This window comes from Phascolarctos cinereus, unplaced genomic scaffold (assembly GCF_003287225.1).
Source record: "Phascolarctos cinereus isolate Bilbo 61053 unplaced genomic scaffold, phaCin_HiC Scaffold_4;HRSCAF=312, whole genome shotgun sequence".
NCBI classification, from domain to species: Eukaryota; Metazoa; Chordata; class Mammalia; order Diprotodontia; family Phascolarctidae; genus Phascolarctos; species Phascolarctos cinereus.
Window position 1 is genome coordinate 700,463,241 of NW_027555847.1, and position 19,385 is coordinate 700,482,625.

The 19,385-nt window shown below is 47.7% G+C and overlaps 1 protein-coding gene across 10 annotated transcripts in view; it reads right to left on the bottom strand.

Moving 5' to 3' along the window:
* The window catches only part of HECTD4 (HECT domain E3 ubiquitin protein ligase 4), a 197,667-nt gene that overhangs the window by 14,316 nt on the left and 163,966 nt on the right, over nt 1-19,385 (bottom strand). For 9 of the 10 annotated variants that reach the window (XM_020979896.2, XM_020979895.2, XM_020979891.2 and 6 more), the window contains 11 exons: nt 17,885-18,045; nt 15,881-16,062; nt 14,509-14,714; nt 14,084-14,214; nt 12,765-12,970; nt 10,054-10,236; nt 7,868-9,171; nt 6,293-6,500; nt 2,602-2,825; nt 2,339-2,490; nt 1,192-1,298 (listed from right to left, as the gene is read on the bottom strand). In XM_020979896.2, the coding sequence (XP_020835555.1) occupies nt 1,192-1,298; nt 2,339-2,490; nt 2,602-2,825; nt 6,293-6,500; nt 7,868-9,171; nt 10,054-10,236; nt 12,765-12,970; nt 14,084-14,214; nt 14,509-14,714; nt 15,881-16,062; nt 17,885-18,045 (3,064 nt within the window). The remainder of the gene's footprint in view (nt 1-1,191; nt 1,299-2,338; nt 2,491-2,601; nt 2,826-6,292; nt 6,501-7,867; nt 9,172-10,053; nt 10,237-12,764; nt 12,971-14,083; nt 14,215-14,508; nt 14,715-15,880; nt 16,063-17,884; nt 18,046-19,385) is intronic. The other variant, XM_020979892.2, reaches the window with a different exon arrangement.

The window sequence follows — 19,385 nt, forward strand, 5'->3', positions numbered from 1 at the left end:
TCTCATGGCACTGACCAAACACAGAGAGGGACTAGAGCTGCTATTTCACTTGGAAAGGGAACTCAAGAATGAGAAGACTCCATCCACCAGTGCTGAATGGCACTTGCACAGACACTCAGGGCCCAGAGCACCCAGAGGCTCAGAGCAGGGACTTGCCCTCATCTTCCTGGATCCAAGGCTGGCTCTCGATTCATTCCCCATCCTACCTCGACACACTGAAGTATCATGGGCAGTCTGAATCCCTGTCTGCTCCCCTCTTAGATCTTGAGCATGTGGAGAGCAGAAGACTGGAGTGCTGTCTTTTCAGCCTGTAGTCGTGGTAAATCCACGCCCACACTCTCCTTTAGCTACTATTCATAACTCCCGAAGGTTTGCTAAGACTTCCCCCCAACTTTGGGAGCATTCAGAAGTTTTTAGCGCTATCTAATCATCAACAGTTCTAGTGTCCAATTTTCCCAGTTTCTTCTTTCCTCTTCAGATTTTCTCTCTTCCCTAGGAGCCATGCCTAAACTCCCAAAACATTTTCTTACCACAGTTGGCACTGATTTTTAAGAATATTCAATCCAACAAACTGCCACCTTTGTGTGGCACCTACTACGTGCAGAGAATTGTGCCGGTGGAGAGACAAAGCCACATTCTCTGTTGCCCCAAAGCAATGAATGGGGTCTAGGAAAATGATGCCGCCTCCTCCTCCTCCTTCCAATTCTTGAAATTTAAGAAGAAAACCTCCAAGCTAAGTCAGAGAATCTTGAGATTGGAGGGGATCTCAGCAAGCATCCAGTAAAAGTCCACTCAGTAACTGCTCGCCTATTCGATGCCAGGCGCTCTGCTCGATGCTGGGGATTCAGAGATGACAAGCCACATTCCTGGCCCTCAATGAGCTTCCAGTCTACCAGAATCACAAACCCCCTTTTCAACATCACTGACAAGGGGTCGCCCAGAGGGTCTCCCAATGGGAAGGGATCAAACTGCCCCCTGCCATGGCCTGGAGGCTCTGTGTCCCTGGTCCCTTTCAGGGACGGCCTCCAGTGCTCAACACATCAGTCAGTATTCACAGTGACGCTTCTGCAAGGAACAATCGTCTGACCTCGGGTCCTAGAGACAAGCAAGGCCTCAACTGGGCAGCGCGCTGTCCGCCAGGGCTCACGTGGCTCTCTGGCATGGGGATATGCTCTGAAGCCCCATCCTTACCTTCTGGTTTTTTGGTGGGTGATTTTTCAGGGTCCTTTTCATCAGGTTTACTCTTCTCTGGCGACTTGGGCTTCACAATTGGTTTCTTCTCACTTAAAGCTGTCCTGCTACAAAACCAAATGTTTGAATGAAACTGTTTCTGCCTGGGGCAGATACAAAAAGCCAGCTTTCTGGTTTCCCTTTGTACTCTCTGGGAAGAGAATTTATTAAGAAAATTAATAATGTAGACAGAGTTGATTTAAGTCTGTTTGAAGAACTTGAGAATAAAATGTTTCCAGACACACACAAAATCGCCTGTTGATCTACTATCTGATAAGAAGGCCCTTTTGTATGATCGTTCAGACAATTCAGTTCATGCCACACACCTAGTTTATGCAAGGACCCTTGGCTGACCTGCTAACACTTTGCTATCTTAGTTCACTGAGGACTGTAGCTACATGTACTTGAGGGTGACAAAATGTGGAGAAGCAGCTCCTATAGTGGACAAAATACTGGAATACTGAGGCCCTGGTTCAAGCCTCAGCTCTGCCACTTCCTCAGTATGGACAAGTCCAGATTCTCTAAGCCTCGGTTTCATTATCTGTAAAACGAAGACAATAATACTTGTCTCTGCCTACTTCACTCTAGGATGGTTCAGAGGATTAAATGAGATAGTGTTTACAAAGTACTACATAATAAGCTTGTGTTATTCTAAAACTATTCGAGAACATTCTAAGCGATCCTCCAATAAGAACCCTTTCCCGATTCCCTTTAATCTTAGTGCCTTCCCTATTAATTATCTCCCGCTGATCCTGTCCACATCTTGTCTGTTCGTAACTGCCAGCATGTTGTTTCTCCCATTAGACTGTAAGCTCCCTGAGAGCAAGGACTGTCTTTTGCCTTTCTTTGTATTCCCAGGACTTCGCACAATGCCCGGCTCACAGCAGGCACTTCAGAAATGCTTGCTGACTCAACTTGAGCTCCTCCTGATGGATGTGTTTTTACCGCATGTCTCAGCTGAGCCAAGTGTCAATCACCCTGCCAGAAAGCAGAGAACTCACAGGCACAATCCCAGCGTGACTAAGAGAAGCCTCTTGGCTGCAGGTACTGCAGCTGAAGGAGACTCTGCTGTGCCTTGGAGGGCGGGAGGGGGCCCCCAGATGCTCACCTGACACTGTTGAGCACAGACTTCTCCTTGGCGGGAGGCTTCGTCATTGGCCGCTTGGTGCTCACCACCTTTACGGGGTGCTGTTCTTTGCCCGCTTTGCTGTATTTGCTCTTGTCAAACTTGGGCTTGGGCACGCCATATTTCCTCAGAATCTTCCCACAGAAAGGAGTGGTTAGTTCTGGGGTGACAGCTCCTGCTCCCCCATCCGCTCCCTGGGACACAGAGCCCACAAGCAGGGTTTATACGGGGGAGGGTGAGCTTACCTGGGTCAGCTGGTCCTCCAGCACCTTCTTTGGGGGGCGCACATTGGTGAAGAACACATGGAGCAGGTTTCCGGGAGTCTGGGAGTTGATTTGCTCCTTACTGAGATAGATGTCAGAGACTTTAATGGGCTTGGCCGGCGTCAGGCTGAGCATCTGCTCTGAGTGGGCACAGCTTTTAAATATATCTGTGAGGACCTCTCGAGCCCCGGGCACCAACTTCTCTCCTGGTATTGAGAGAGAGGAACAAAACCATAGGATAAACATGATGTTCACAGGAAAAGACAAGGCAGTCTGCTCTCAAGTACTTCTGAATATAACAGAAAAGTATTTAAATATTTAAGAGATTCGATACAGACAAATGGCAGGAATAGTAAAATTTTACAGAAAGTTGTAGTTACATTTGTGGAAAATTCAATTATAATCAATTAGTCAATATTTATTAAATGCCTAACATGGGCCAGGTACCGTGCTAAGGCACTGAGGATACAAAAAGAGGCAAAAGGCAATCTCTGAGACAACATGCAAACACATATATAGAAAGCAAGCTACATACAGAATGAATATGAAACAACAGAGGGAAGGCACTGGAATGATGAGGGTTTAGGAAAGGGTTCCATTAAAAGGGATTTTAGTTGGGACTTACAGGAAGCCAGGGAAGTCAGGAGGGAGAACATTCCAGACATGGGGGGACAGCCAGAGAAAATGCTCAGAGCCAAGAGATGGTGAATCTTGTTTGTGGAACAGACACGAGGCCAGTATCACTGGATCCAAGAGTATGTGTTGGGAGTTAAGGTGTGAGGAGACTGGAGAGGTAGGAGGGACAGATTATGAAGGGCTTTGAATGCCAGACAGAGCATTTTGAATTTGATCCTGGAGGTAACAGGGAGTCACGAGTGTTTACTGAGGAGGGGAGTGACGTGGCCACATTTGTGCTTTAGGAAAATCATGTTAGTGGATGGAGGATGGAGCAGAGTGATGAGAGACTTTAGGCAGGCAGACCCACCCACTGCTATTGTGCTAATGCAGGTGTGAGGTGATGAGGGCAGCGTCAGAGGAGAGAAGGGGAACGCATTTGAGAGATGCTGCTACAATGGCGAAATTGAGAGGCCTTGGCAACAGACTGGGGCAATCTGCTGGAGGAGATGGGATAGAACAGGATCATCTGTGGTAGTAGAGGGGTTAGCCTTGCTAAGGACAATTTATCACATAAAACAAGGGTGAAGGAAAGAGTGGTAGAAGGCACCTGAGTGATAGAAGATGAGAGAGAGAAGGAGCCCACAGCAATTTGTCTCAAATTTTTTCTGTAAAACATGAACAATGTCTTCTGCTGAGAAACTGGGAGCTGGGAAAGCCATGGGAGTGTCTGAGGAGGCTGAGAAAGTTTGGAAGAGCTGCTGTGCAGAGTGGGAGAGTGAATTGATAAGGGAGGTAGAATAGGATTGTTAAGCAGCAGTGAGGGCCCAGCTGAGCTCATGTAACATAAATCTACAGTGGACCCAGACAGAACAACTTCATGATTTCCTCCACCTTCATTTGGCAGGTATGTGGGTATGAAGGTGATGAATGGTGGGAGCAATCTGAGGCTTAGCTGGGTGTAACTGGTGATATGATAAGAGGAAGACAGTGTAGAACTGAAATGGTCACCAAGGGGAATGAGGTGGGGAAAAGAGGAGACTGGCTAGTGCAGGGGAAATGGCCTGGGAAACAACCAAGGGGCCAAGGAACTGGATGTCACAATGAGGATGTTACATAAGGCAGAGGGAGAGGTGAACAGTCAATGGATTATGGTCAGATGAGGGGATTTCACAATTCTTGAACATGGAGGTATTTCGTATTGTGGGTAATGGCAAGACTGAGGGTATAACCATCTTTGTGTGTGGCTGGGGTTGGCTAGAGGAACAGTGCCTGGAAGGAAAGTAGGGTGAGGACCTAAGAGATTAGGGGGTTTGAGAGAGAATCTCTCTCTCTCTCTCTCTCTCTCTCTCTCTCTCTCTCTCTCTCTCTCTCTCTCTCTCTCCATATATATACATATATATATATATATATATATATGTATATATATATGTATATACTAAAGTCCCCTAGTATGAGGGCAGCAGTTGGGGAGGAGGGAAAGATTGTAAGCCAAGGTATCAGACTCAGCGAGGAAGGCAGGGGAATGACCTGGGGAGACGAGGGGGGGGTGTGTGTGGAGGGGAGTGCGGAGAGAAAGGGTCTGTAGACAACAGCTACCGGGATTTTGATTGGGTGGTAGATGTGAACAGCAGGACCCTCAAAGGAAGTGATGGGAGAAAGGGAGAACCTGGAAATGGCAATGGGGCAATGGGGAGGCCGAAGTATTCTAACTACTCTGCCTTGACCAGGGAGCTGTATGGGAGGAGAGAAGGTGTAGCCAGTACAGAAATTAGAACTTCCACAATGTTACTGTTCTAAGAAACAGCACCATGACACGTGATCATTAAAGAACATGTTTATTTTGGCCTTTGAGCCTATGTTCTTGGATTTCTTCATTTTCCTAATGGTGCAAATGATTCTCCAGAACCGTCTTGTGTGGCCCCAGAAGGCAGTCTTATGGTTTCTCAGCAAAATTCCTCATCTCCCTTCCTCTCATTATTTTCTTAAGCACTGTTACTTCTCTTAAGGGACACGATGAATGTGTCCCCTAAGAAAGGCTGATAATGACATAAAATCCTAATCCTGGCCAGGATGTAGCATAAACAACACACAGCACTGTTCAATGTCAATGAGGAATTATGCCCAAGTGGTCTTTTAAAAAATGCTGAATATATATCAACTAAAGCACAGCCTTGTTAGACTATAAAAATGCTACGAATAAACACGTCACATGTGGTTTCTACCTTAGTATAATTAGGAAATAAAATCAATTGATACAAAGGCAAGGCAGAGAAAGACCAGCCACAGAGAAATGCAAAAGAAGACAAGCTGAGGGTCAAAAGAGACCACTGGCAGATGGTGAGTAGTCAATATCTGGCTGTGATGAAAAAAGTCAGCACGCTCCTGGGCTGGCATAGCAGGACACATCATATCCACGGCAGAATTTCTGCTGGAGCCAGTATTGCCAGAAACGTCATCAGTACTGGGTCCAGTCTGAACTCTGCAGTTTAGGACAGGTGGGGAAGATGGCAGGAGAGTATAAAGAGATTAAAAAAAAAAATGGCACCCTGCCAGAAGGCTAATGGAGGTGGGAATGTTTCACTGGAAGAGAAGGCTCAGGAATCAGTATCCTCAAGCACACGAACAAAGTTATGGCAAGGAAAATATTTCAAAGATCCTATTCTTTGGCTCCAGAAAACAGAACAAAATAAATGGGCTTAAGAGTCAGTAAAAGACCACCTGGTTACAACTCCTTGACCAATAGTAAGATGAGATACTATAATGACCCATTAAAGGAGCCTGCAGGATATCTATTCTTGGTTGGGTGATTAATTCCCTGAGTTGTGTTGGTTTGGATGGAAGCCTGGCCGAGAGAGGAATTTCTCTCTGCAGTAAAGCAGATATGCAAAAAGAAAATAAAAATTAACACGCTCCTCCTGACATGCAAAAAATGACGCCAATCTTTGGAAGGGTTATTGTACTTTGGAAAAAAAGTAATTCCAACACCACACCTTGACCTCAGACCACTAAATGCTAAGAAGCAGCTCCTAGGAAGTATTTCTAGAGAGCAACATACCTTTAATGGATTTGTCATTGAAATAGTCTTCTAGCCCTGGGCTTCCTTGGGTATCAAATAAACTCTGGTTTACGGTTGACACAGTTAAAATTTCTTCAGTTGACATTTCCATTAATTCGTCTTCGCCATCGAGGCTTGACAAACCAATCAGGTCATTATTGTTAAAGAGACTTGCTCGGATCTTCTCAATTTTGGCCCGGGAGCGTATCTGTGTGAATAACGAAGAAGGTCACTTGGAGCTTTACTAGAAAAACAATCATTCAATGCCACAAAGATCCGTTTTTTCCTCCCCTCTCTTTGACCTGGCTACTTGTCTTTTCCCTTACTGCAGGTGGTTTCTAGCCAGCTACTCCCACAGTATCAGGTCGGCCAACTCATGAAGAAGTGACACAGACAGTTCTCCTCCTTAAGAGAGCCTAACACTGGGAGCGCACTAGCTCAGCTGTTCAAATAAGACAAAGTTCTTATTTGGAGTAACCTACATGTTCTGCCTAGCTTGCAGAAGCTCTCTGCAAATATCCCCACGGCCTTGGGCCCCAAGGGCACCCAGGGCTTCCTCCCACTCTGAATGCCATCCGACTTCGTGAGCCACCCTTTAAACCACAACTCCAAGGCCACTTCCTCCAGGACACCTTCCCTTCCTCCTCCAATTGGCAGGAACCTCAACCCGGCCATCCCTAGAGCTCACGTGGCACTTCGTTTGGTAACTCTGGAACGCACTTATGGTGGGATGCTGTGAGCTTTCCTAAGGACAAAGGGCTGTTTCTAATCTACACCTATTGGACAATGTGATTCGTACACAGCAGGCACCTAATGATGGCTGACTGCACTGTTCCATTGTGTTTTAATATAGGACATTTAGCTCAACTTGAGTCAGCACTGTTGGAAAATGCTATCCCATCAATACAGTGGCAAAGTGGATACAGCACTGGACTTGGAGTTAGGAATAATAATGATAACAATAAAAACAATAATAGCAACAACCACCACCAACAGCTAACGGGCTATGTGCCAGGAACTCTGCTGAGAGCTTCACCATTATTATCTTGTTTGATCCTCACAATGGCGGGGGTGGCACTGATTGATTGGCGGTGTGGGTGTGTGCACATGCTGTTATTAGCCCTATTTTACAGATGAGGAAACGGAGGCAGACAGAGGTGAAGTGACTTGCCCGGGGTCACAGAGCTAGTGTCTAAGGCCAGATCTGCCTCCAGGACCAGCACGCTGTCCGCTGTATCATCTGGTTGCCGTCTTTGCAGGAAGATCTGAGCTCAAATCCTGCCTCAGATGCTTCCTAGCTGTGTGATCCTGCACAAGTCACTTCACCTCTGCCTGTCTCAGTTTCCTCATCTGTAAAATGCACTTCCGTCCCAGGTTGTTGTGAGGATGAAATGAGGTAAAGTCTATAAAGTGCCCCACAGAATGCTAGCAGTCACTGTCACTGGTGCTGCTGTTCTGTCTCTCTCTCTCCCCCACTAATTAGCCCCTTGAAAAGAATCATGGGTGGCTTGGTGACAAGAGAGAGCTGGAAGGAACAGTGACCCCAGTGACACCGTGGGGCCCAGAGGCCATTACCTCCACGACGGCGAAGCCTTTAATGGGACGAGACGACAGGGGCTGGCTGTCCAGCGATGTGACCGCGTATGTGGACCCCACATCAGACACTGAGGCTGTTTCTGCATTATCAATGGGTTCCCCCAGGCTCCCCAGACTGCCCAAGCTTCCAGTGCTGCAGAGGGAAATGTCTAGACTTTCCTGGCTGGAGACAACGTGGGGCTCCAGCAAACTAGGAGGAAGAGCCAGTTCCAGAGCAGGAGGCAATGGCTCCACCGAGACCTCGCTGACTGTCTGTGAGAGCCCCTGAGAGCTGCAGATGGAGGCTTGGCTGGTGGAGGCGGACGCGCTGACGCTCATGGCGGGGGTGACGCTGCTGGAGCTGCTGACGTCCAGGCTGTCAGCACTGGGGAAACCCCCAGGCTTCTCCAGCTCTGTTCTACTCTCCCCTCCTTCTGCTTTGTCCTTGGGCTTTTTGGGGTCTTCTTCCTGCAGAGGAATATAGATCTCGTCTTTAAAGACCCCACCGTGGGCGTTGCAAGCCTTCCGGATGGCACTTCTCACAATGCCCTCGTCCAAATGCGTGGGGATGCCCGAGATGACCAGCAGGCGGCTGTGGGCCGTGGGGCCCACGAGGGCCTGGCAAGCATCGGCGATGGCGTCGTTGGTCACTCCCAGCCCTTGGGGATCTTTCTTGATGAGGTGCCGAAGAATGGCGAGCAAGGTCAGGGCCCTGTGAAACCACAACATGTCCTCTGGTTTGCTGCCACCGATACTCAGCATGGATGCGTCCGTTTCCACTGTTCGAGAGGAAGCCCGTTTACCCGAAGAGGAGGCCTTCTCCCTTTTCATTTTGACCTTCTTCCTCTTGGACAGGAGGCTGGGGCTCTGAGGGGTCTGCCCCGGGGAAGATGAGGACGAGGATGAAGAGTCGCTGAGATTGGGTGTGCTGGTTGAGGCCATGACGCTCGAGGTCACACTCATGTTGATGGGCAGAGTCACCTCGGCTACGGCCAGGCAGGCTTCCATCAGAGCGTGGAAGTAGGTGGAGAACCTGCCCTGCTCAGCCCCGGGGGCCCCCGAGCCTCCGCAAGCACCGCTGGTGACCCAGTTCTGCGTCTCTTCATCATAGAGCTTGTGCAGCTCTGACTGCAGGGCCATGAGCATGGCCAGGCAAGGGTTGAGCTGGAGGGCAATGGAGGACGACAGGCCTGACGGCTTCTTCCTTTGCTCCAAGCTGTGCACTTTGCGCAGGAGCTCTGCCAAGAGATGGAAGATCATCTCCTTCACACATGCAGCCATATCAGTTGTCCAGAGGAAGTTTCCTATTAAAAAAAAAAGTCCACATCAAGGTGCTTTTGCAATCCAAGCACATGAAACTGGTGTTCACATTCTGTTGCTAAGCAGGTGGCTATCCATCAGCTGGATTCAACCAGATGGGTCACACTACTGTGCCAGAGTCTTCTCCCCCTGCCCATGACACCTTCCACTTCTCTCTCCAGCTTCTCTAAATCATTAAGATCAAAACTGCAGCTCAGGAAGATCGAAAAGACTACACATGGGAAAAAATGTTCATACTACCTAATCAACACCCGGCGCCTCAGATGCCCCGAAAGACGGGTTCTGTCCAGGTCAGGGCTGGGTGAGAGGGAAAGAGAGCTGAGCTCCACCATCTGCAGCCTCTGCTGGGTCCCTTAGCCTTTGGACCTGAGTTTGCTCAAGTGTGAAATGAGGGGGCTTGGACTTGGTGGTCTCTAAGATTCCTTCTGCTTCTAAAATTCTAATTCGAAATTCACATGGACCTTTTTTTTTTTCAATCTTAGAAAACAGCCTCTTATATAGCAAGTAGTCTGTGGCAACTGTGAAGCCCTTTCTAAAGAAGGAATGATTTGGGGGCTCCCCAGTCTGACATTTGCACCAGAGAGGAGGGTGTGTTGGCCTGGTATGAGCTGAAGCCTGCACAGGGCTCGGGGGTATCTGGACCCTTGATCAGACTTGAGCTCAGACACTTACTACCTTTGTTACCCAGAACACGTTGCTTAACCTTTCAGAGCATTGGTTTCCTCATGGATGAAAATGGAAAAGTAAAAGCTCTGGCTTCTCAGGACTGTTGTGAGACCCAAATGAAATACGGCTCGGCTTGCACTTTCAGACAACGGTGTTCTTGGCATCACTATCATCCCCATCATTGTTATTCTGTATCTCACCTAGGAGCTCCACCAAGTGCAGCAGAACCGAAGTCGGGATGATGGTGTCAGGCTCATCTTCAGATTTCCCTTCACCATCTTCGGTTTTCCAAGACAAGAGCTGCTCTGTGAAAGCCATGGCCAGTGGGAATTCCAGGGGCAGAGAATGCAACAGCAGCACAGCTCCTGGAGGTGGAGAGACCCCTAGGACACCCCCCAGGAAGGAAGGTCACTGATTAGCGTTGACTTCAATAAATGTACGAAACTGGTTGGTAGAAGCTAAGCTGGACAGGATGGCAACAAATGGGAGAAAAAAAAGGAAGCCAACACAATTTCCTTTCAAATGGGGTAATAGAAGCAGAGTAAAAATGAGGAAGAGATACTTTCTTAAACCATGAAGAAACCAACTTGTCTCAGTGACTTGAACATGAGTTCTATTTTGTGCTTTAAGGAGACACTGCCTAGAATACTCCCGCTCCTGAAATGAATGCTCTGGGACTGTATTAACACATCAGGGAGCTACTGCGGGCAGAGAGCTGGCCAGCTGGGAGTACTATGGCCCCCATGAAATGAACCACACACCACTGTTGCCACAGACTCCCAGGACTTCTGAGCTGGAAGGGGCCTCTGAGGCAGTCTCACCCAAGCAGTACTGACGCAGGAATACAATGTCTATACCAAGAATCTTCTGGAAGGCCTCTGATGAAGGGAAAGCCAAGCCATTGTTCCATTCTGGGACAGGTATCATTTTTAGGAAACTTTTTACACTGAAACTAAATCTGCTTCTTCGCCCTTCCACTCACTGCTCTGAGCTCTGCTCTCTGGTACCCCAAAGAGCCAGCTAACTTTTCCTTCCACATGATGGCCTCCCAAACACTTAAAGGCTGCTCTTCTACCCCTCTCTATGTCCTAGGGTGAGAATATCAGAGTTAGGGCTGGAAGGGAACTTACAGGTCTTCTCCTCCAAGCCCTGAAAGTTAATTAGTGGCAGAGCTGGAATTGGGGGACCTCTGACTCCAAATCCAGGCTCTCTCTGCCATGCTACTCTGCCTCTTCTCCCCTTCAAATGGCTCCTTGGCTGTTCCCCATGCTGGCTGCCAACCTCTTGAAGCTCTGCAGCTCACCAAGGCACTTTTTGGGTGTGGTGCCCCAAGTGGACACAGGATTCCAGTGCTGGTCTGCCCAGTGCAGAGGACGACCACACTCGTCTCCGTGGTCTGGACACCAGGACTCTCTCCTGCAGCCCAAGACGGCACCAGGCCTTTTGGCCTGGCAACCCATATTGAGTTTGGAGGCCCTACCACCCCAGACCTTTGGATAACTGCTATCTGGTCAAACATATCCTAACCGGTACTTGAAAAAATGATTTCTGGAAGCTAAGACCACTTTTTTCTCTTCTGAAAGGCTATCCCAACTTCCTACTGATACATGGGCACAAGCCATCCAGATGGCTGCCAGCCACTGCACTGATGGGAGCCACCCAGAGAGGTGCCACTGAAGGAGCTCGGAGCCAGAGCTAGCAGCCGAGGGTGACCGAAGTCTGGCTCTGCCACTAACAAGCCATGACGCTGTGGCCAGGTCACCTGAGCTCTCTCCGCCTCAGTTTTCTCCTGAGTGGTGATGATAACACTTGGACTCCTTCCTTCCAAGCTTGCAATGAGGCAAGTGCGCTGCAGGTCCCCAGTGCCCAAGGCTGGTCCTGGCAAGGCCACCGGTTAGCTGCACAGCTAAGGGTACTGCACCGGCCACACAGCCTGTACAGTCTGACCTTCCTCAAATGGGGGACAGAGGATCCATTCTGGACTTTAGGACCTTGAAGGTCCCCTTCTATCTCTGAAGACCTATTTGTCTACAAAACATTGAGTTATTATTACTGTGCAACAGGAGCACAATGATGAGGCAGCTCTGTGAACAGGCCTGCATTTCTGGCTGACTGTTCTCATGAAGAACTGAAGAGCAGGAGGACCATGCTGGGGCAGGGGTCCTCCACCTATAACCTAAACATTTGAAGTTAAGCTAGTAGATTGAAAATGACTTCCAAATGATCACAGAATAAGTACTCTTCAGCTCAGTATGCAATTCCACTTGAAAACTGTGAGCCTGCCTGGCTCTTTCTCCTTGGAGGGGACACCTGCTGCTGGAGCACCTGGTACCAAAGGCCCCTCCTCCTCCATCATCTGCCTAGAAACAGCACCTTGTGCAGAGAGACAAGCAGCAAGCAGCACCCTCTAGATTTAAACAGACTTCTTTGTCACCTAAAACTGGATTCAAGCACTGAACCCACGGCAGCTTTAATGAAGATGCTGGGAGAGACAAGATACATCATTTCTTCCCATGAAAACACCCCAAGTACTGTTTCCTCCTTAGGATCCGAGTGTGTTTCTGTGGCACTCATCACCCAGTACCCCAGCAGCTTGATTTAATCACAGCAGGTCTGAGGGCTGAGAACTGGATGAAACCTAGTTTGGATGGTGAAATCTAAATGATTTATGCTCTGGTCCAATCATACTAAGGAGAAGTCATTCCAACCATCAAGTAACCATCCCTGTCACCACCAAACAGTGCATCACCTGTCAGACCTTTGCAAAATTACACAGGTCTCCAAAGTGTACCCTACTGAACAGACCTTCTCTTGCACTCAGCAAGGCAGAAGATCCCTTCCATTTTAGAAAAGGGAAAGTAGAGGAATGATTTCCAATCTGTCATCACCACAAGCTAATCAAGAGATTTACCCAGTTTGATGTGGACTTTGTCGGTCGCTATGATCACAGAAGGATACTGGTTGGTGGTTGGAGGCGGGGTGAGCCCCGTGTTGGTTGGAGAAGCGTCCCGTGGATAGCAGACAGCTTCAATGAGATTGAGTTGGCCATTTCGCTTCACTTTGTGGCCTAGCCCATATAAGAGCACTCGGGCCCATGGAGCCTTGTACAGGGAGGAGCTGTGAAAGAAAGAACCCGCAGTGATGGAGGAGTCGGCCACATGTACAGTGGGTGTTTCTAATGGAGATGATAATAAGAGGAAGCTAGGCTGATGGAATCATGCCTATATGTTTCCACCATCTTTTGTGAAAGTGGACCAGTTGAGAGAGCACTGCGTGCTAAGTCAGAAGACCCAGATTTGAGTCCTAACTGCTATCTACTAATGACATAACCTTAAAGAAATCCCTTAACCTTCAAAAGCCTGTTTTTTCTTTTTTTTGTGGGGGGGGTGCGCACCGAGGCAATGGGGTTAAGTGACTTGCCCAGGGTCACACAGCTAGTAAGCGTCAAGCGTCTGAGGCCAAATTTGAACTCAGGTCCTCCTGACTCCAGGGCTGATGCTTTATCTACTATGCCACTTAGCTGACCCTCTGTTTCTTCATTTGTAAAGAGAAGGATCTTTAATGATCTATTTCCCAGGGCTGTTCTGAGGACTAAATAGCATTTTGGCAGATACTTTGTAAATTATCGTAGTGCATAAATGTCTGTAGTTATTATTATTATTATTACTGACTATTTCTTTGTCAGATAGAAATGTTTCCCAAAGCAGATATCCTGGATTCGTCAACTGGAAAAAGACTAACCAAGTTCTGGTACATGAACACAATGGAACATTACTGAGATGTGAGACACGATGAATACGATGAACAGAAGGAAGCAGAGGGAGGCTCCTGTGAACTGGGGGCCCAGTGAACTAAGAGGACAAGGTAAACAAAGCACTCCAAGAGCAGAAAACAAACCACAATCACCTCAGAGGAATCTAAGGACTGAAAGCATGAGGGCCAGGGCAGAGGAGGTGCTCGGCTGCAGCCAAGTGAAGACCTCCTTAATGTTAAGACCTCCTCTGTTTGGGAGGCTCTTCTGCTGAATTGCTTTTTTCCTTCTTTGTCATAAGGGATGGCTCTCTGGGCTAACCAGGGAGTGGGGAGAAAAGGCAGTGACCACCTGGGAAATGGAGGGGATGTGGAAGAGTGAGTGTCCCAGAGACAACTGGCATGTTTCTTTGCTACCTTCGTCAAGCTCCGTCTCTCCCTCCCTCTCCACGGCCTTCCACCTGACTGAGGGCCACTTACTCTTTGCGGAAGCCAGACTGACTTTCTTTACAAGACACCACAACGAAGGCGGCCCCAGGGAAGTTAACATCCATATTGACTTTGGACTCGGAAACTGGGAATTCTTCTGATGGAAACTGTTCCGGGGCTGTCTGCAGAGAGACATTTGATCATGAAAACCACAGGCTACCAACAGAAATGGGAGCACATCATCCTTTCATGCTAGGCATAAAAATGAAAGGATAAGAAGTCTCTCAGCAGCAGGTGGGGTACGACGGGAGGGCCCTACAGGAACAGGGAAACAAAGTAACAAGGTACAAAGGCACCTAGAGAAGAGGAAAGGAAGTCGATTAAGAATAAAATGAGCACAGTTTTTAGCAAATCAATGTCTTCTATTTTAAAATTGTGACCACGCTAAAGTTATAGCAAAGATTTTTTTTTTTTACCTGTAGGAAAGAACAGATCTGTCTTGTTAGTTCCAAAAGGCTCTCTTCTCCTTGCTGGAGGGTGCGTGTGATGGCCACATTGAGCCAGTCTCTGACTGTCTGCGAGTTGCCTTGGTAGAAGAGGTCTGCAGCAGAACAGTTCTGGGCATGGATGCAGTGCTGCAGAGACTGGGCCAAAAGGACAGCGCTGGAGCTGATGGTGCCATCTGCAAACAGGAAATCAAACAGGGCCTAACTGCAGGGCCCAGGGTAGGGGGTGCAGCCACAGGACCCTCACTCACTCGGGAGGCTGATTCTGAAAGCACGCCCAAACCAGCAACACCTGAAAGGTACCAAGAGGCTTGGCTTCCCTCCCCCAACCAGAGGATTCTGAGAGGAGCTCAGAAGACCTACAAGCACAACTTAATGCCTCAAAGCCCAGGGGCAGGGAAAGGTCAAGGAAACCGCAGCCCTTGAGAATCCCAAACGAGGCCTGGTGCCACTGGGGACATCACACATGCATCTGTGGGGGAGGGGACGGAGGAGGCAACTATCCCGGGTGCAGCCCCGAATGAAGCGTGGACACGCGCATCTGGCCGACCAAAGGCTCTACTGCGTGTGCCTCCCTCCCCAGCACCTCCTCCAACCTCCTCCCACATCCTCTTCCAAGTTTCTGGTAAAGCAGGGGCGGGGATCAGAAGGCAGATTGCACAGGTCAGGTTGGGTAGCTGGGGGGTGAAAGGAAGGAGAGAGGGATGGTTGCAGTTCTTGGATTTTGCCCTGGGGCTAGGGAGCAGAATAAAGCAGCATTTGCCAGGACAGCCAAAAATATTCTGTCTCACTCCTATCTTGGAAGGTCTTTAATCCAAGCACCCACACAGGAATTGTGGCATCCCCCCCCCAAAAAAAGGACATCTGGATGGCCTCCCTAAAACACAGCTCTACCTGAAGTCAAAAAGGCCTGCCTCGAATGAGCTCTTCACAGTGAGAATGTTTTACTCTCTGATTCCCATAATATGGAAGAGTGTGTATGTGGCCAGTCACCGTTTGCATAAGGGACATGTCCTACCATCTCTCTGAGCCGCAAGAACTTTAAGAAGCTCACTGGACCCCTGGCCACAAGAGAAGTCTAAAGAGTTAGGGCCAACTTCACGTGAATGAAAAAAAAGAACAATTTGGAAAGGTTAATTCCTCAGGACGGCCTCTCCACTTGAGCTTCCCAATGCATGCTCAAGCTTTGCTCATCCTCTCAAAGGGAGCAAGGTGGAAGGATATGGCATCATCCCGTGCCCTGAGGCAAGTCCGAAGAGGTATTTGTTGACTAGGGCGCAGCAGTAGGCCTACTGCGTGTGACAGTGACCAAGGAGACTGTGTAATCAAAGTGATGTTTTACCAGGAAGGGGTGGAGCAAGAAGCTGACTGGACAGGAGCTGCAAGTGTTCCAGGGTGATGTCCCGAATCGCAGGGATGTGGAACAGACGGGTAAACAGGTGAGGCAGTTTTGGGGCAAAGATGTTGAGGAGGGCCGTGCGACAGTAAAGCCTGGCCAGGGAGGCCTCACATCTCAGCAGCTCCCTGGAAAGAAGAAACACGGGATGAGGTGAATGGAAGTCTCCTGCTCCCCTCCTCAACCCCAAACCCCTATGACTGCCATCCCTCCCAAACTGCCCTGATGACTTAGCATTGCTAAAGCAGCCATTTTATTCCTCACTCTGGTGAGAGCCCATCAGGGTATGCCCTGTGCCTAGGGGTGGCTGCTCTCTGCACTTCCTCGGGGGCTTGGTCAGAGCTGACTGGAAAAACAACTGGGCCCAGTGGGGTCCAAAGGGCCCCAGATTTTAATTACCCGGGACAGTGGCTTTAATGCCATCAAAGGAAGCAGTGAGCAGGGGCTTTGGAAAATCACTCGTTAATGCCCAACTAGGTATTATCTGGATTGTGTCTCCCTCCCTAAAGCACTTGCTACCTCGCCAGCACCCAAGCTTTTGCCTAGACTGCACCTGTGCTTTATTTATTAACCACCCACAAGGAAGAAACCTTTGAGAGATGAAAACTACACAAAAAGTCTTTTAGAGGTAGCTTTCAAATGTACACAAGTTCTCCAGTCTCCAAAAGTCCCTCTGGAGGCCATGAAGGATCAGGTCATCATTCACTGATGTTTCTTGAGTGGCCTAAATTATATTTATGCAAGAACATTTGGACTCTGTTAGGGACTGGCAGCCAAAAAAACACCCCACAGGCTTTGGTCCTTGGATGGCACTGACTACAAGAACAAAATCAACAAAATCAAAGTAGACTTAGAAGACGTGTTAGGAAGATAGGCTAAATAACTGATGTGTCTCCCTCCTCTGTCTGTCCCTTCCCCCTGGGTACAGTTGTTTATAAACGTAAATGTATCAGGGATGGACGAAAGCAGCACAAACATACTACATAACTAGGTCTTTAATCAAAGCGCTTACCACCTTTAAATCCTTTCAAAGAAGTGAAATTGTTAAGCATAAAGACACAGGACAAACAAGAGAATTTTCATCTTTTCCTGGTTTAAGTTTCATCTAACAAATGGAGTATTTTCTGCCTAGGAAAGGAGCTCCAGAAGCCTCTTTTGGTGATGAAGTCTTTCATGTTTATTTGAATACTCAGTCACCCAATATGTTTGTACCGGCCGTGTCATGTGCCTCTGCTGCCGAACGCATGTTATCAATGACAAGAACAACACCTGCATTGGGATGCTACCTCAAACTTTCAGAATCCCCCTCAGATCTGTGGCCCACTTTGTCTATCAATAGCCAGCTGTTTTCTTTCATACTGGATATCTGTTAATAATAAACCCCAAAGATCTACTAGTATAAAAGCTTTCGGCACCTCGTTAAGATTCAGAAATATATCTGGGGGATATTTTTCTATTAAAGCTAATAAACAGTTATGAATCTAGCACACAATGAAAAACTGCCATTGGTAACAGACAAATGGTGTGTATGGCCCATCTGGCTGGGTGTGCTCCTAGGCTGCCCGAGTCAGGCCTCCCTTCCTAATTCTTCTGTACCTCACCCCAAAGGTGCCCGGCACAGTGCTGGGCACACAGCAGGTGTTCATTAAGTACTGGATTGATTTAGGAACTAAATAGTATCTGGAGGAGAACCTGCCAGGAGGGCTCTTCCTATATAGATTGTCTATCAGGAGTGGGGAACCTGTGGCCTCAAGGACCTATGTGGCCTTCTAGGTCCTTGGGTGTGGCCTTCTGACTGAGTTTTACAGAACAAATCCTTTTATTAAGGGGATCTGTTCTGTGAAGTTTGGATTCAGTCAAAGGGCTGCACTTGAGGGCCTAGCGGGCCACAGATGTCCTCGAGGACACAAGTTCCCTACCCTTGTGAGCCAGACAGAAAGTTTCAGTTACCTGTGAATCTGAATGTTGGTGTTGTCCAGTGTAACCAGGCCGTTAGTCGCAGTCCTGCGGTAGCCTGCAGGTGGCCTTTCTAACATGTCGATAGGATACCAGTAACGTACCAACACCCCTTCACTGCGGAGGTAAGTTTCCACCTGCACCAGTTCATTTACCTACAATAATAATATGAAAGTTTGTTGGTTTTTCCCCCTTGAATACTGATTTTATTTGCAAAGCTTGAAAATATGCATGTTTATTCTCCCCTCCAGGCTTTCCAATCCTCTTCTATGTGGTAGCCAATTGCTGGCTCAGAGCTATTTTACTATCAGATACATGATTTGACAGGAAAAGTAATAGTACATTACACTTGTGAAAAATGCCATACACAATACTTTTAAATGTCTGATTTTTTTTTTGTTAAAGGACACCACATAACAAACACTGAGACTGTAGAAACTCGAAAAAAATGAAGAGTATTTTAGTCTTCTAGATGAAACATGGTTGAAATACTTGTTGTAAATATTTAAAATAGAAATGGGAAAAAAAAGAGTACAATGATTAGAGGAAATTTAAATATGTGTTGGTTATATACCAATGGATAGTCTAAAAATCTAAATGGATCTGGTCAAGCAATGGAGATAAATTTAAATTGTTAAGATATCTCTTCACAAACTACATTAAACTTTTTAAAAAGTACCAATTATGTGTTATTACTAACAGATGGACTCAATTCATAGGCATTTATTAAGCACCTACTATGTGCCAAGCACACAAAAGCAGATGAAAGCCCCTCCCCTTGAGAAACTGGTGTTCTATCAAGGGAAACAATGCGTACACACAGAAGTTCCACACAAGAGAGAGACAAGCGGGACACGAGACCATTTTGTCAGGGAGACCCAACAGCTCGGGGATCAGGAAAGGTCTCACAGGGCAGGGAGAGTCTGAAGGAAACCAGTGACTCTGAGAAGCAGAGGGAAGACGAGGCACAGTCCAGGTACAGGGTGGGCCTGAGATGGCCCAGGGGACATCATGGGTGGAAACAGCCAAGAGGCCAGCTGGGCTCGAGCAGGGTAAAGGCCTAGAGCCAGTCGGTAGCAGGCTTTCAATGCCAGAGAGAGCAACCCCTTCACCAGAGAGAACTGGTAGTCAGTGGAGTTTACTGATTTACAATAAGGCCAAGTTGCAAATTCCCAACATTGCTGATGCTCGCCAAACTGGGTACCTGTCTGATGACTCATCTCTATTTTGGGGTCATTAAGGCACAGGATAAAATCATACAGATGTACTTGGGATTCAAACGTGAGGGAGTAAAATAATAAACAACACTATACTTAACACGGGAAGCCAAATCGCTCAAGAAATAATCAATTATTGCTTCTCACGTAATGCTATTTTCATGATTTTCTATTCATAAGTGATTTCTATTTGTCATGAATTTCCACTGCTAGGAAAACGTGTTAGTACCATATATTAGTCCCAGTGTCAGTGGTTTGAGTTACACTGGATCAGAATG